The sequence below is a fragment of the Ctenocephalides felis genome, unplaced genomic scaffold, assembly GCF_003426905.1.
Source record: "Ctenocephalides felis isolate EL2017-DRISC unplaced genomic scaffold, ASM342690v1 CF-g0.4_SCAFFOLD_01886, whole genome shotgun sequence".
Taxonomy (NCBI): domain Eukaryota; kingdom Metazoa; phylum Arthropoda; class Insecta; order Siphonaptera; family Pulicidae; genus Ctenocephalides; species Ctenocephalides felis.
Window position 1 is genome coordinate 103,989,044 of NW_020538040.1, and position 15,212 is coordinate 104,004,255.

Consider the following 15,212-nt stretch of genomic DNA (forward strand, 5'->3'; position numbering starts at 1 on the left):
TTGGACCGGTTTGCCCTCTGGCCGTTTGAAAAACAGCAAAAAAAATTCTCTCTACTATGACAATTAGTTGCGAGTTTCAAAAAATTTTCTACTATGACGAATTAGTTGCGAGTTTCACTTAACATGTTCAATAGTTGTTTAGTGTGATGCGTTATTTGTTGTGACATAATTGGTGTGGTTTTCACAATATAATTGCTCAAATCAAATACACCCTTGTGTCATGTTCTACCTTATGTATGAGTGTGATATTCTTTCTTTGACAGTTTCGCGAAAAATAAATATCGCTTTTTATTTACGTAAGTTTCTATTTCCTTCGCCTCTCTATTTTTATCTCTATTTGTAGCAACATCCTTGTAGATTGTAGAACATGGAGAACATTATGTTGCAGTCGTATTCGTAACCGTTTGCGTCTATTACTTACCGCCCTCGATCTTTTTATCCCGCTCGGCGTGGAAACCGACGAATCGCTCATCGGACGAGCGGGCGTTATAGAAAGAAACCGACTTGTATGGCTCAGACGTAACTCTTCCTCAAAGTCACCTCAGAGGGCAAAGAATCCTTCTGCCTGAGAAATATGTACACGGCACACAGTATTGTGCGAACTCCACTATTCTTAAAGGAAAACGGCAAAGAAAAGGCGAAAGAACTCTTAAAGTGGGCCACAACAATGAATGCCTAGTCGTTTATGTCACTAAAAAGATATGGACAATACATTCGAATAGAACGAGCGGCAGAGTTTGTGTATTAAATTTTATATCCATGGCGCAAACTAATGTTTTTCTATGTCAAAAGGTGATATTGTGACCCAAATATGGAAATATGGCTTGTAGTATTATGTGCTGTTATTTGAATAACATACTAATGGTTTTCAAAAAACCGTTTCTGACTAATGTAATGCACATATAAAACAATTGGACATAAATTATTGCTTAGGTTTTATATTTTATAACAAAAAGTATATTGAATTTAATGATAGGGTAGGGTGGTGCACAATATCAAGCAAACAAATAAAAAAATCCCAGCTAAGTCATCATTGTAGAAAGGTGTTTTTTGCTGTTTTTTTTTTTTAAAAAAAAGTGTCACCGGATCTTTTTACCCTATAGGCGGCGTAAAAAAGGGAGCCAGGGGGCAAAACAGGATCAATGTCTTATTTTTGATTTTAAAGGAATCTTACGAAAGCAACATTATTAAACCAATGAAAAATGTAAATTTAATGAGTATATTTTTCGTACTTTGTATATAACATTGATCTGGTATTTTGTCAGAAATATTAATGGAGTTGAAATAACTATTTATTTAATTTATCTCTTTAAAACTGCTTTTATAATTTAATTTGCTTTTTTGTTCGCCATTTTTATTGTTTACACCTTTGCAAGTTTAAAGGCTCAGGTGGCACTCTTTTTTACCCCATACACATTTAGGCTTTTATAAAGGTTATATAAAAGAGCGGTTGAATCTGACATTAAGTAAATAATACATTTCATAAAACATTTAAATATTGTAGACTTCAGCATCATATTAAGGTCTCGTAAACAAAATAATAATGCTCTCAACCAAAAAAAAACTAACAAAAAAAAAAAAAACTTTTGTTATGGATTTTTAAAGTTTGCCCTTTATCTAGCGATAGCGACGTTGTAAGAATCAAGGTGATGGCTTGATCTTTTACCCTTTACTTTCAAATATTGTTATTATTATTTTTTAACTTTACTTGTTTTTGAGATATCGGTGGTGGACCTTTTCACCCGCGGACCTTTGAGCCCCGCTCTATCCTACATCATTTTAAACTAGTACTTGGCATTTTACCTCAAGACAAGTTACATAAACTTCCTGGTATGTGTAAATAATCGACATAATCACGTGTTGATATTTAGCAACTTCTAAAATTGCAACAATTTTTTTTTTAATTTTGGCACAGTCCATTATTCCAATCAAAGATATTTAATAATTACGACAGTTTTCGTGTGTTAATAATGTTATAGAATTTTCAGAAGTACAAAGATTTATTAATGACCTAGAAATGACCCGGCTGATCTTTACCAAAAACTAATCAGCACATCAGAATTTAGTGCACTTTAATTAATACAATTAGTATATAAACAGTTTGTTCTTAAGATAAAAATTGAAAATCGCATTCGTTAGTTTCTAATTGAAAGCGACAACTATATTTTTGAAATACACAGTTGAAAACTTTATCTCAACAGCTAAATCTGAAATCTTTTTGATATAGTCTAATATTTAAATGTATCGGGAAGTTTACTTGACTTATACCTGATCATAGCTGAAGATTGAAAAAAAAGAGTGCGCGTAAAGTTCACACGCGATTGAAGTAAAACTTATTTGCTACTGTACAAGATGGCATTTAAGTAAAAATAAATACATCATATAACAATTTTGAATAATGTTTATTAGTAATATGGTAATACTCGTGATGCACACATTTATTAGTGTGAACCATTATACACATTCATATAATGATAAATTATAAATTATATATTTGTAATAGCATTAAAAATATGTATAATATTTAAACACAATAATGTAATTAAAGTCATACTTCAAATATGACATGATCGGTTTGTCATTGTAATTAGCATTTAGAAATAAACCTTCATTAGAAAAATGAAGTAATTGCTGATTAACAACTTCTATAATATCCGTTTACAAAACAGCAAACAGTGTTTTGGCAACTTCACTCATCATGAAATAATTCTGTTTGAAGAACTTCATGTAATTAAAATTAACATACATTCATTGACTGATAGTACTTTTTCGCTGGCGATATAATCTTATTCTTTGAACAGATGTAATATCTGTTTTGCCTAAAAAATATTTTCCATTTCAACAACTTCAAAGATTTATAGAAACTACGAATAATATAGAAATTATTTCAATAAACTTATGTTTCATACACGGCGCAAATGCTGCATTCGTTTTATTATTTTTATTATAATTATTTACGGGGGATAGGATAAAATATTTATCTGATTCAGGCATTTTTCATTAAATCAAGATTTGTACTACGATGTAACTTTAAAATGTTTATTTATCTATGCCGATTTTCTTGTTGATATCGGTACGCATACAACGTTGACGCCGGTACGCTACGCATACAACGTTGATGCCGGTACGCATACAACGACAGATCTCTATTCACATACGCGACGACTATCACAATCGACCGATTGTGATTATCTTATCTGCCGCAACGCACTTTCGTTGCATTTGTACGGATTTACACACTAGTCGCGCCTAAAAAAGTTTTACTTCAAAAATGAACTTTAGTTTGCTTCAAATAAAGAATTTTATTTGTAAATATTATTTCAAGTTTTGTACCATTTTTATTTATACTACAAATTTCAATATCTCCTAAATTCTGGGTGAATATTTGCTCGAACAACGTCATACACTACTAGTTTAGTTCAAAATTTGTATTTCATCCACAGCATAACAAGCAAAGAAATGTTTTGCGCAATTATGTTTTAATTTCTCTGTCCTGAACACTCTAATGAGTTGATGAGGCGAGATGGTGCTTTCAAATTAGTCGCTTAACTTTTGATTTTCTTCTTGTCCTCTTCCTAGCACGTTGCTCGAGTTCGAGCAAATTACAGGTAAAAAGACGAACAAAGTGGTCAAGTCTTTGTCAAGGCAAAATATTGTACGGACGACGAGCTCTTTGATCTTTTGAACTTCAATATGTTTGATGATTTTTCCTGCATACGTTTATGCACATTAATAAAATGATTGGAATAGAAAATTTATCTTCCGTCGTACACAAAAATGTTTTATTTATTTTTACGTTTCTAATTCATCTAACTATTTTTACAATAAATATGTGTAGGATATGTGTATGTTAAATTCTGCCATCTTTTTAACAATAAGCCATTTTATTTGTATTTACAATGCGTATGTTTTTTTGTAGAACCTGTTTCGAACGTTTTGTAGATGCAGTTTAGACTCTTTGTCGGTTTATTTCAGCGCTTTTGATGTATCCAATGCACATATCTAAAAATAAGTAATATGATTTCAATAATATGCATAATTTTTAAATTTTTATCAATGAACAGAAATAAATTAAATTTTACTATTGAAATTCTTCAAATTTTGCAGTCAGCAAAAATATTTGCTTTCAATTTATATTTAATTTTCTTATCTATAAATTGAATTGATACTGAATATATGATTGAACATAAAACTTGCTTTGTAAATTATAAAAAAAATATTTTTTTGCATGTCTTCTACGTCTGTTCAAACATATAATGAGTTTTTTTTTAAACAAAAGATTCATGATTATTTTACTCATGTTGCTCTAGTAAGCTAATTTAGGTATTGAGTGAATTTCTAGCAAGTTACCTTAGTATTGATAGTAATTCAAAAGGAAAAAGCAGTACATGATTATATTGGAGTATTTTTATTATGGTATGAGAAGAAAATAGTTTGTGAAGCTTCAAAAAAATTGTTTATACCGAGAGCAAGTCCTTCTTATCTAGCCTATTCAATTAATATAAAAGTGTTTTTTTATTAAAATTGTTATTTTAAATAGCAATTTCAGTTGGAACTCCTTTTCTCATCAAGAAGTAATAATGGTATCCCATAGGTGTATTTATTATATATCAATCTTGAATTTTCTGTTGCTCGCGAAGAAATGTCAGCGTGACAGACGAACGATTGATCAAATCATTAGGGAGTAAATTCTCATTTTCCGAACGAGCATGTTGTTCTTGTCTATCTTATACCTAGAAATTTGCATATTCTTGCATTTAAACGTATCTTTGTTTATACACATCACACAATTAATTTTATCAGATATAATTGTTTATCTGTGTATACATGTTATGATTTTTCTTTGTAGCTTGCACATCAAAAACAGAAATTGTTTGTTTTACTCGCGAGTGATATGTGTTTACAATGGAATATTTTAGAAAGTTTGTTATCATCTTCAGCGTCTCTACTCATTTAAAAGATAAATCTAAGAATTATTACATAGCATTTTATTCGGTTTAGCGATTTTGGAGATGCGGAGCAAAAAGTGCAGAGAATAAGAGAACGGCGCATCCGGTTAGAGTGATTCAAGAAGCATATTGCTTGTGTCGTCGGTGTTAGTTTATTAAGTTTTGTTATGTTGTGTTTCGGTAAGAAAATAATAAAACACTCTAAACATGCTATGCCAAAACTGTAAAATTGAAAATTTCATGTAAATTTTGTGACGCTCACTGTCATATTGTAATCATTTTATTCACTTTTGTTTTATTGTTATTTCCAATGTTGCATTTTAAATTCGAATAGAAATTGTGATTTCATGTTAATTTCAATAAACATTTCTACTAAATAAGTTATCTTTACAGTTTTCGATTCCATTCGTCAACTTCTCGTCGCCTCCACAGTTTCTTGTGTGACAATTGTCCTCGTTGGTCTCGTCGTCGTTGACGCTTTATTTTCATTTTTATCGTCATATTTTGAATATTATTTTCTTTGTATATGCGTCTGACGCGTCTTTTGTGCGCGTTTTCGCCAACAAAAGAAAATATCCATCTTCCTGTCTGGGAGCGAAACGTCGCGGCAAATACGCCGCGTAAAGGATAATGAACGGTATGTCGAAACCTCAGGTTTTGCAAACGGCGGAAAGTTTTTAATCCTAGATATAGTCATGAGGACTTAAAATTGTAAATTTTCTCTCTTGAGCTTTATTGCATTTTGCGATATAGATAGTTAACTCTTTGGGGACGGCTGTCCACCTGAGTGGACAAACATACTTTGTGAGGCACAGGCTATTTTATAAACAATGACTCAGTTTGCATCGAAAAGTTGAATAAATTACATATAGCAATTTTAAACAGTGTTGTATTTTGAAAATAATTTTAACTTATTTTAGTAGTATTTTTAGCCTTTTACTTCGCTATGTAGTCTTTTTTTAATATTTAAAACAACCGAGCGCTTAAATATGGCAAAACGACTGGTAAATTTTGTGAATTAAGCAGTAGTGAAAATAAGTTTCAAATAGACATTCATACAGACGATTCCCCTTCAATAATCGAGTTTGACATACATCAACAAACACCCCGACAACAAATGCCAAGCAATATAAGGCATCCAATAGATTATTTTACTTTATATTTTACAAATGAATTATTAGACAATATAATAGAAAAAACAAACCATTATGGCAGCAAAAAAATGAACAAATATACTGACTAATCAGTGGTATATTCTAAATGCGAGTGATAAAAAAGGGATTGTATTGTCTGTTCTGACAGAAAAGCACTAGGAGGAAGGCGGCGAACAACATTTTATTGTAAAACATGTCAAAATCATCCAGCTATGCATTTTGGAAAGTGTTTTTGAACGTCACCATTCTTTATAAAATGATCAAAAATAAATTAATATTATAAATGTATGTCCTTCAATAACCACAAATTTTTATCAAACAAATTGCATAACATACACAATGAAATCAAGTTTACAGCCGGTACAGTAGATTGTTTTGAAATCGGTGCCGTACCGTAAGTGTTAATATGTTTCGAGCGCTTTGTTTTGTATTGTAATATTTGAAAAGGTTGTGTGGAAATACACTAACGCACACGCGTAGGGTAGAGTGGGGCTTAAAAGTCCGCGACTTAAATGGTCCTGCACCATTTTTTTTTAAAAAATAGGTAAATTATAGTATTTCAAACGATATTATATTAAACCAAAGAGCGAAAGATGTGTAACCAGTCGTTGTCTGAAATCAGAAGAGTTGGCTATCGCGGTATAACCGACCACATAGTCATTTTTTAAACGCAAGTTTTATTTATTATCGTTTTTTCGTTTTGAGCAGTGTTATTCAGTTTTTGATACCTAAATACAATTCTTAAATATTTAATTGTTTTATACGGAGCGTTGTTATTTTTTAAGTTAGATTCTACAGTTTTTTATATAAAACTTCTAAAATAGGTTATATGTGGTTTGGGTAAAATCGACAAGCTAAACCTTGAGACTGGCAATGGTGTGAACAATAAAAAAATCGTAAATAAATATGTGTCATATTTTCAATTGAATATAATAGAAGATGAAAGTATTTTTTATCGTTAGTGTTATAAATAATGTTTAATCCTTTCGGGAACAGCGTGCCGCTCATTGTCAGTTTCTCTACTGAATGGTCTGGCACAACGATATATTCCAAGATATTTCTATGATTATTAATAAAAAATGTGAATGACTAGGCAAATACAATATCGAATGTAGTCTAGGGATGAATTTTTATACATAGCATATCATATGGATATCGGACGATGTGTTAAAGAATTCAATCGATCTGTCATATTGTCATGCAAAATAAATTTGCATTGCAGTATAATCTATCCATTGCCGTAGTATCTGGACCATAAAAATAAAAATGCTTTAATAAAGTGTTGAGATTACAATCAATAAATTTTTCATTTCGCAAATGGCACGCACATCTGCGTTTCACTTTCGCCAAATCCCGAAAGTATGTTATTGTTAGAGCCCGATAGCTTTAGTTTATCATCATTTACGGTGGAGACCGCGATTCATTCAAAAGAACGCAATGAAGAGACAGACGAAGAACTATAATCGGCTTTGCCACCTCTGAACTACGACAACTCCTATATGTCACCTGGCCGGAAACAAATGTTAGACGAACGCGATAAAAATTGTGCAAAGTTGAACCGGGGAACTTTTTCAAAGCGCCGTTTGTTTTTGAAACTGTAATTCGAGCACGAGAGACTATATGTAACTTCTCTATAAGAAAATAAAGTGGAGAATTTGTCTTCATGCGTATACTTACGAATATTATATTTTGTAAACGGTGATAAAATATGCATTATGTTGGCTGTACTTTTATTGCAAAGTACAATTGTATATATACGAGTAGGGTAGAGCAGGGCATAAAGGTTCAATTTGACTTTGAGCAATTAAATTGTGAAAACCAAACCAATTATATCACAACAAATAACACATATCAAACGAACAAATATATGTCTATTTTCAGTAAAACTCCTAGCCAATTCATCATTGTAGAAAATTGCTTTTTTTGCTTTTGCAAATTATACCTGGCTTTTTTCACCACAATGGCGGGATAAATTCGGGCAGGCATAGGGCAAATAGATCCAACGTCTTATTTTTAGATGTAAAAGGAGCTTAGTTACATTATGCAATACAAAATATAATTTACCTCTGTACATTTTTACAGAGAAAACACTGCTTATATTCTTGCTCAGGTATTTGGTCAGAAATATTCATCAGCACAGTTGAAATAACACTTTATATAAATAAATTGCCTTTTTTCACTTAGTTTACTTTTTTTATTGAAGTAAAACTTCTTTAAACGCGACTAAGGTGTAAATCCGTACAAATGCAACAGAAGTTCGTTACGCCCGAACTGTTCGTCATTCGCTCTCGATTAGATCTTCTTTATACGGGTCGATTGTGATTACCTGTCGTGTATGTGAATAAATATCTGTCGTTGTATGCGCACCGATATCAACAAGGAAATCGGCATAGGTAAATAAACATTCTAAAGTTACATCGTGGTACAAATCTTGATTTAATGAAAAATGCCTGAATCGGAAGAATATTTTACCCTGTTCCTTGAAAATAATAAAACAAATGAAACATTTGGGTCGTGTACTAAACGTAAGTTTATTGATTAGAAATTATTTCTATATTATTCGTAGTTTCTATAAATCTTAAAGTTATTGAAATGGCAAATATTTTTTAGACAAGACAGATATTACAGCTTTGTCAATTTTTGTTAATGATGAAAAAGGGCTCGCTAGACTTGAATCAGAGGACTCGGGTTCGATTCCACTTCGAATAGCATGTTGTAAAGCAGTGGTGACAACAATTTTTACTTCGAAATATAGATAGCAATATGTTTCTAAGAGAAAATACACCCGGCATTGCTGCACCAATGAAAATAATTGCCCTATTACAGAAATTGTAATAATAATATATCATACAGATGTGAGCATTTTATTTATTTATTTATTTATGTATTTATTTATTTATTTATTCATAAGCAAGCCGTAATCAATAATAATAGATATTATTTCAGGCTCTTGTCAAGCTTATTCATAGTTGATATTAAAAGGATAGTAATTTTATAATAATCATAGTAGCTGCACGAATTTCGCTTCTGAAAAAAAAGAGCTGAAAAAAAGCATTCGAACATTAAATACAATGTTCATCATCAAGTTCATTATATTAAAGTCTATTTGACCACCAGACAAGCTCAAAATTCTTGCACAAGGTTGCAAGTTATACTCATTTAAAATCGTAAAAATTAAAAAAAAAAATAAAATAGCAATAAAAAAAAATTAAAAAAAATATGGTTGTACAGACAATCAAATGGTCAGACTACATAGATAAAGGATAAGGATTATGCAAGAAAATAGTTATTGAAATCAAATTACTAACGTTTAGATGATAAACGTTACGACTAATTAAACTTGTTATGACTAATCTCGACCAGAGCATCCATTAATGAAATTGCTTATGAATAAATAAATAAATTATATCGTATTGCCTGTTCATTCTGAATTGAGTATAGGAATATCGAACTGTGTAATAAACATCCATCAAACTATCCCCCGCCTCCGAGGAGTATTCTATTCGCAGATTTCGTCCATTATAAATTCATAATGCGTCTTTGGGCCGTCGCTAAGGGACTGCGATTCGCGTCCTCCTTAACGGCATCCGGAGTGTATTACTCCCGGAAACAACAAACTTGCTCAAACTTTCTGAAATATGTTTAATATATTATTCACTGAGTGTGGAAAACTTATAAAATTGTATATCTGGGAGATTCCTTATTTTTACGTCTCTCGGAATTCTATTTGTTTCACTTTGATCTACCGAAAAAGAAAGTTTTTCGCGGACATGAGACAAATGCATCGATATTCGAAATTCAAAACTTTGCGATATTTTATCGTTGAAAGTTTAGTTTAGCTATTTAATAATAAACGCATAGTTCGAGTTTGGGAGAAAGCATTTTTCTTGCTAAAAATGAATAGTTAATGAGCGTTCATAGCATAATATGAGAATGAATAAAATGCAATTATATTTTAACAAATAAAAAAAATTATTTCTTATAAATAATAAATTTTCTACTTTTTATAGGAAATAAATTCTTAATTTGTTTGAAGATTTTCATAGTTTAGGCGAACTTGTGGTTTGTTGTAATGGTTTTTTTAAGTAATATATTTTGAGATTCTCTGATTATATTTTTACAAAATAAAAATGAATTGTTGCTAAGCTATTCCTATAGCAAATAAAGTAAAAATAATTTTACAACTGTTGCTCATCATTTTACATATAATTATTTTCTAGAAAAAGTACGGTATGTAATTAACCCCCAATAGAGTAGTTGTCAAGGTGCGTGACGGCCACGCGAAGGCTGCGGATTCAATCTCCGGTATACCCATAAATAGGTAGAGATAATACATTAAGCGTAAGGTAAAAATATAGCGAATAATTAGTAGAAAGTAAGTTTTTTATAATAAGTTTATGAGCAAATAATAATCTAGCAATAATAGATTATTTGTAAGCATAGGAATCGATGATAGATAATAGGTTATTATAATATATTAGGTGTACAACTTTGCTTCCGCCGTTTTTTTTCCAAAATTAAATGCATTATTGCGAAAAAGTGCTTACTGATGTATTATTCAAAGTAATGTCCGTCACTAGCGACAACTTTCTCCCATCTTTCCGGCAATTTTTGGATCCCGGATCGAAAAAAGGAGTCCTCTTTTGACGCTATCCATGAAGCAATTCATTTTTCCAATTTTTCGAAGGATTGAAGATGTTGATCTGCCAGGCCGTGTGCCATCCAACGGAATAGGTGGAAGTCAGAAGAGGCGACATCTGTGGAATACGGCGGGTGGGGCAAGATTTCATTTCAGCGTTTCCAGGTACTTTTTGACCACTTTTGCGACGTGAGGCCGAGCATTGTCGTGTTGGAGGATGACTTTGTCATGTCGCTCTTGATACTGTGGCGGCTTTTCTTTTAGCTCGCGACTAAGGCGCATCAGTTGCGTTCGATAGAGATCTCCTGTGATGGTTTCACCTAGTTTTAAGAGCTAATTGTTCATCTTTGTAGTTTTTTTCTGTTCCACCACCATGTTTGTCTTCAGCATCGAAATCATCATTTTTAAAACGTTGAAACCACTCCCGACACGTTCTTTCACTCAGAGCAGCATCACCGTAAGTTTCTGAGAGCATTCGATGCGCTTCAGCTGCATTTTTTTTTAGAATTGTAACAGAAAAGTGAAACTTCCCACAAATGGCGAGAATTGGGGCAAAAACGGGCATTTTCGAGCGTGAATAATACGAAAACAAGAACAACTGTCACTGAAACGGAGATGACAATTCGTTAAGCATTGTTCACACTCACTTTAAAGGCATTATCATCTATGTATTTCAACCAGCCTCAGCCGGTACAGCCACATATCGGAAACGGCGGAAGCAAAGTTGTACACCTAATATAATAGTATAATATAATATAATAGTATAATAAATAATTATTTTATTCATCATATCATTAGATTAGGTCTTGTAACGTATTGCAATCAAATTACTACTGTACTTATATATTATAATAAAGGTTTTAATAAATGCAAATAATATCAAAATAAATAGAATTAAATGTATATAAATTATGTACTCAATGACTCTTTTATAATTTAATGTAAAGGCTAACTGTGTATAATAGAGTTAATCAATAAGAAATCAATATATTAGTTTACGTTTACTGTGCTGTGCAGTCAGACGATTTTCTCAGGTAGTCAGAAAATATAACCTAGAAACCGCACAAATGTCAAAAAAGCAATGTTGTATAACTGGGTCTTTCTGACTCAGGTTCATAACATACGAGCGACGTTGCAGTTTATGTGTAAAACGCCTAAATGCACAGCAAATAGATAACATTTTGACAGTATTCAGTATGATTCAGTAACATAATTTATGGAAGTTAGAGAGTAACATGGCCTTGCCATAACATTTGTCTGTTATGCGGCAGAATCGATCCCTCAATGTATAATATGTAAATTGATTTCCATCTTCAAATTAACACCTATCGAACATATCGTATTTAAGTATATTTTCCCTTTCAGCTCGGTTATCTGGACGTTGTCGTGCCCCCGGACTTCGTGGCCGAGGACACATCCGGCGATGTTATGGTTCCGGAAGGTGGCGTCGTGAAGCTGACCTGTAGGGCGCGCGGCCAACCTGTTCCTCACGTCCAGTGGCGCCGGGAGGACGGCGGTGACATTGTAATACGCGAACCGAGTGGACAGAAGACCAAAGGTCAGAGATAGATCATTTAATTGAATAGGAAATAGGAATAATTTTACATAATTCTAATAAAATTTATGTAAAATACATGGCTCGTGAATATTGTATATAAAGAAATAAATTAGAACAATATTCATTTGTATCGAATTTGATGCTGAATTTAAATAACCGTATTGCTGTTGTTGAATTTGATGCTGAATTTAAATAACCGTCAACAACTATTTAATTTGTTACTCGAACTTAACCTAATACTAAAAAAGTAAAAAAGAACTATATAAATTTATAAAAACTAAAACAAATCAAATAAGTAAATAATAATAATCAAGTAATTATTTATTTATTTATTTATTTATTATACGCCAATCGGCTATATACAGTTAAATATATAGTAATATAATTATGAAAAAATATTTTATGTTTTCATTGAGTAGTTACACAGGACAGCAAAAAAACATTGTCTAATTGCGTGTGTGACATATGTTTTTCAATGTAGTTTCTACACGAATCTAAAGTCAAAATCTGGAAATTCTCGAAGCTTTGAAAAATGTTCGGTTGTGTCACTTGTTTTTTGATTAGCCATAATCGTTAATTTACCAGTAAACTGAGCAAAAATTAAATTAAATGGTAATTTGAACATTTGTCTACTGAATGTAAACCTATTTCATACAACCCCGTCGTCGGGGGTGTAGACGGTTGTGGCAGGTATAAAAATAGGTTAAGAACAATAGGTATAACCGCCAAAATGGTTTTGTAACGACTTATATTACCCTTAATAGCAATAACACATAACACAACTCAATATAAACATTTGTACACAGCTTATTGATAAAATATAACAATATAAAGCAAAACAATTATTTGAACAAAGTTAACAATAATTCTTTGCAAAATCTTTTTTTATTGAATGTTTTTTTTTCCTTTCTCTTTCATAATTTGTGTGAATTAAGTTAGAAAGAAGTTTTATTTATCTGTTTAATCTTCACCCGAAAAACACAAGAAATACATGTGACAACCATATCTACAAAATTTGTCACAACCGTACCGAACCCACACTTTTAAAAACTAATTATCAATATGACTGAGCTAAATTATCTAAGCAGAACTAATTGCTGGCAAATAATTACCATTGTTAATCTTATAGCAAAGTAACAAACAAAGTGGTCTATAGAATTAAGTTATCATTAAAAGAATTCAAACATGAAAACTTACTTTTGACTTCTTAAAACCAATGCGGTTTACATATACTTGATTGTTTTTGTTCAGTTTCGCTGTTATGAGGACTACTGTCACTACCGTATCTAGACACAACCGTACCCAGTCTTCCCTACTGAAAATATACCAAGGGTTCTGAAATTGACTTGTTCATAACCTTACCTCTGATAAGCTGGACCTGCCTTCTATTAAATAAATAAAACAAACTAGTGGGGTGTATGGCATTTAGCCTTTAGGCAAATTGCTGGAACTTCCCGTACCAAACATTATTAATTTATTTAAAAACGATTAACATTTTTGAAAAAAAAAATACTTCGAAGAAATTAGATTTTTGAGAAACTATAAATTCGACAAAAAATTACTTTGTTTTGAAAAAAAATGTTTTGTTTATTTTGACTTATTTTGGAAATTCTAAACTTTTTAACTTCCCGTAGGGCAAGTTATAGTAATCGCAAAAAAATCGAAAATGAAAATTTTTATATATCTTTACGTTTCAGAGGTTTCTGAACATTTTGGCATACCTTAGAAAAAATGGATGTATGTGTGTGTGTGTGTGTGTGTGTGTGTATGTGTGTGTGTATGTATGTATGTATGTGTGTGTATGTATGTGCGGATACAAATTTTCGTCGACGATTTCGGGAACACGGATCAACCGATTTGAATAATTCAAAAAACATTCGATCCGTATTGATAAGGAGACGTGCTGATTAGTTTTTGGCAAAGGCAGGTCAAGCCGTTCCGAAGATACGGAGCAAAAAGTTGCGAAAACGGTAACTCAGTTTTTAAGAGAACGGAGCGTCCGATTTTAATAATTCAAAAAACATTTTATTTGTATTGACAAGATGAAGAATCGATACAACTTTCATGAAGGTAGGTCCAGCGGTTTCGGAGATATAAAGGAAAAAGTAAAAAAATGAGCCATTTGGCGGTTAAAAATGATCATTAGACATATGCACATCAAATTATCAGGCATTTTATAGAGATTTTAACAATAAGTATACATTTTGTTAACATTCCTATCGGTTCCGTACCAATGCTTATGCGTTAGACAGCGACGCGGCGCTTACGCGCTTTATATTTTGTCCCTATGTAGTTAAAGCAGTACGATTGCTTTGAAAAAAAAGTTCAGATCTTCCACAATATGTCAAAATAAAGAAAAAAAAATTTTTTCAAAAAAAACAAATTTTTTAAAAAAAATTTTTTTTTTTCAAAAAAAACTAATTTTTTGTCCAATTTATAGTTTCTCAAAAATCTTATTTTTTCAAAGTAATTTTTTTCAAAAATGTTAATCGTTTTAAAAAAAATAATAATTTTTGGTACGGGAAGTTCCAGCAATTTGCCTTAAGGCACGATGCCCTAATTGCCTTAAGACAGAATTCCACTTACAGCTAGTTTTCAAAGCAATCGTACTGCTTAACTGCATAGAGACGATATGTCAAAGCGCGTAAGCGCCGCGTCGGCGGCTAATGAATAAACATTCGTACGGAACCCATAGGAATGTAAACAAAATTTACACTTATTGTTAAAATCTCTATAAAATATCTGATAATTTGATGTGCATATGTTTAATGATCATTTTTGACCGCCAAATATCATTTTTTTTAGTTTTTTCGTTAGATCTCCGAAACCGCTAGACCTGTCTTCATGAAAATTTGATCCATTTTTCATCTTGTTAATACGAATAAAATGTTTTTTGATTTATTAAAATCGGA

The 15,212-nt window shown here is 31.7% G+C and overlaps 1 protein-coding gene across 1 annotated transcript in view; it reads left to right on the forward strand.

The window, feature by feature from the left end:
* LOC113375624 (lachesin-like) overlaps window positions 1-15,212 on the forward strand; it is a 312,938-nt gene that overhangs the window by 196,615 nt on the left and 101,111 nt on the right. Inside the window, exon 4 of the mRNA XM_026615555.1 lies at window positions 12,108-12,300. Within this exon, the coding sequence (XP_026471340.1) occupies window positions 12,108-12,300 (193 nt within the window). The remainder of the gene's footprint in view (window positions 1-12,107; window positions 12,301-15,212) is intronic.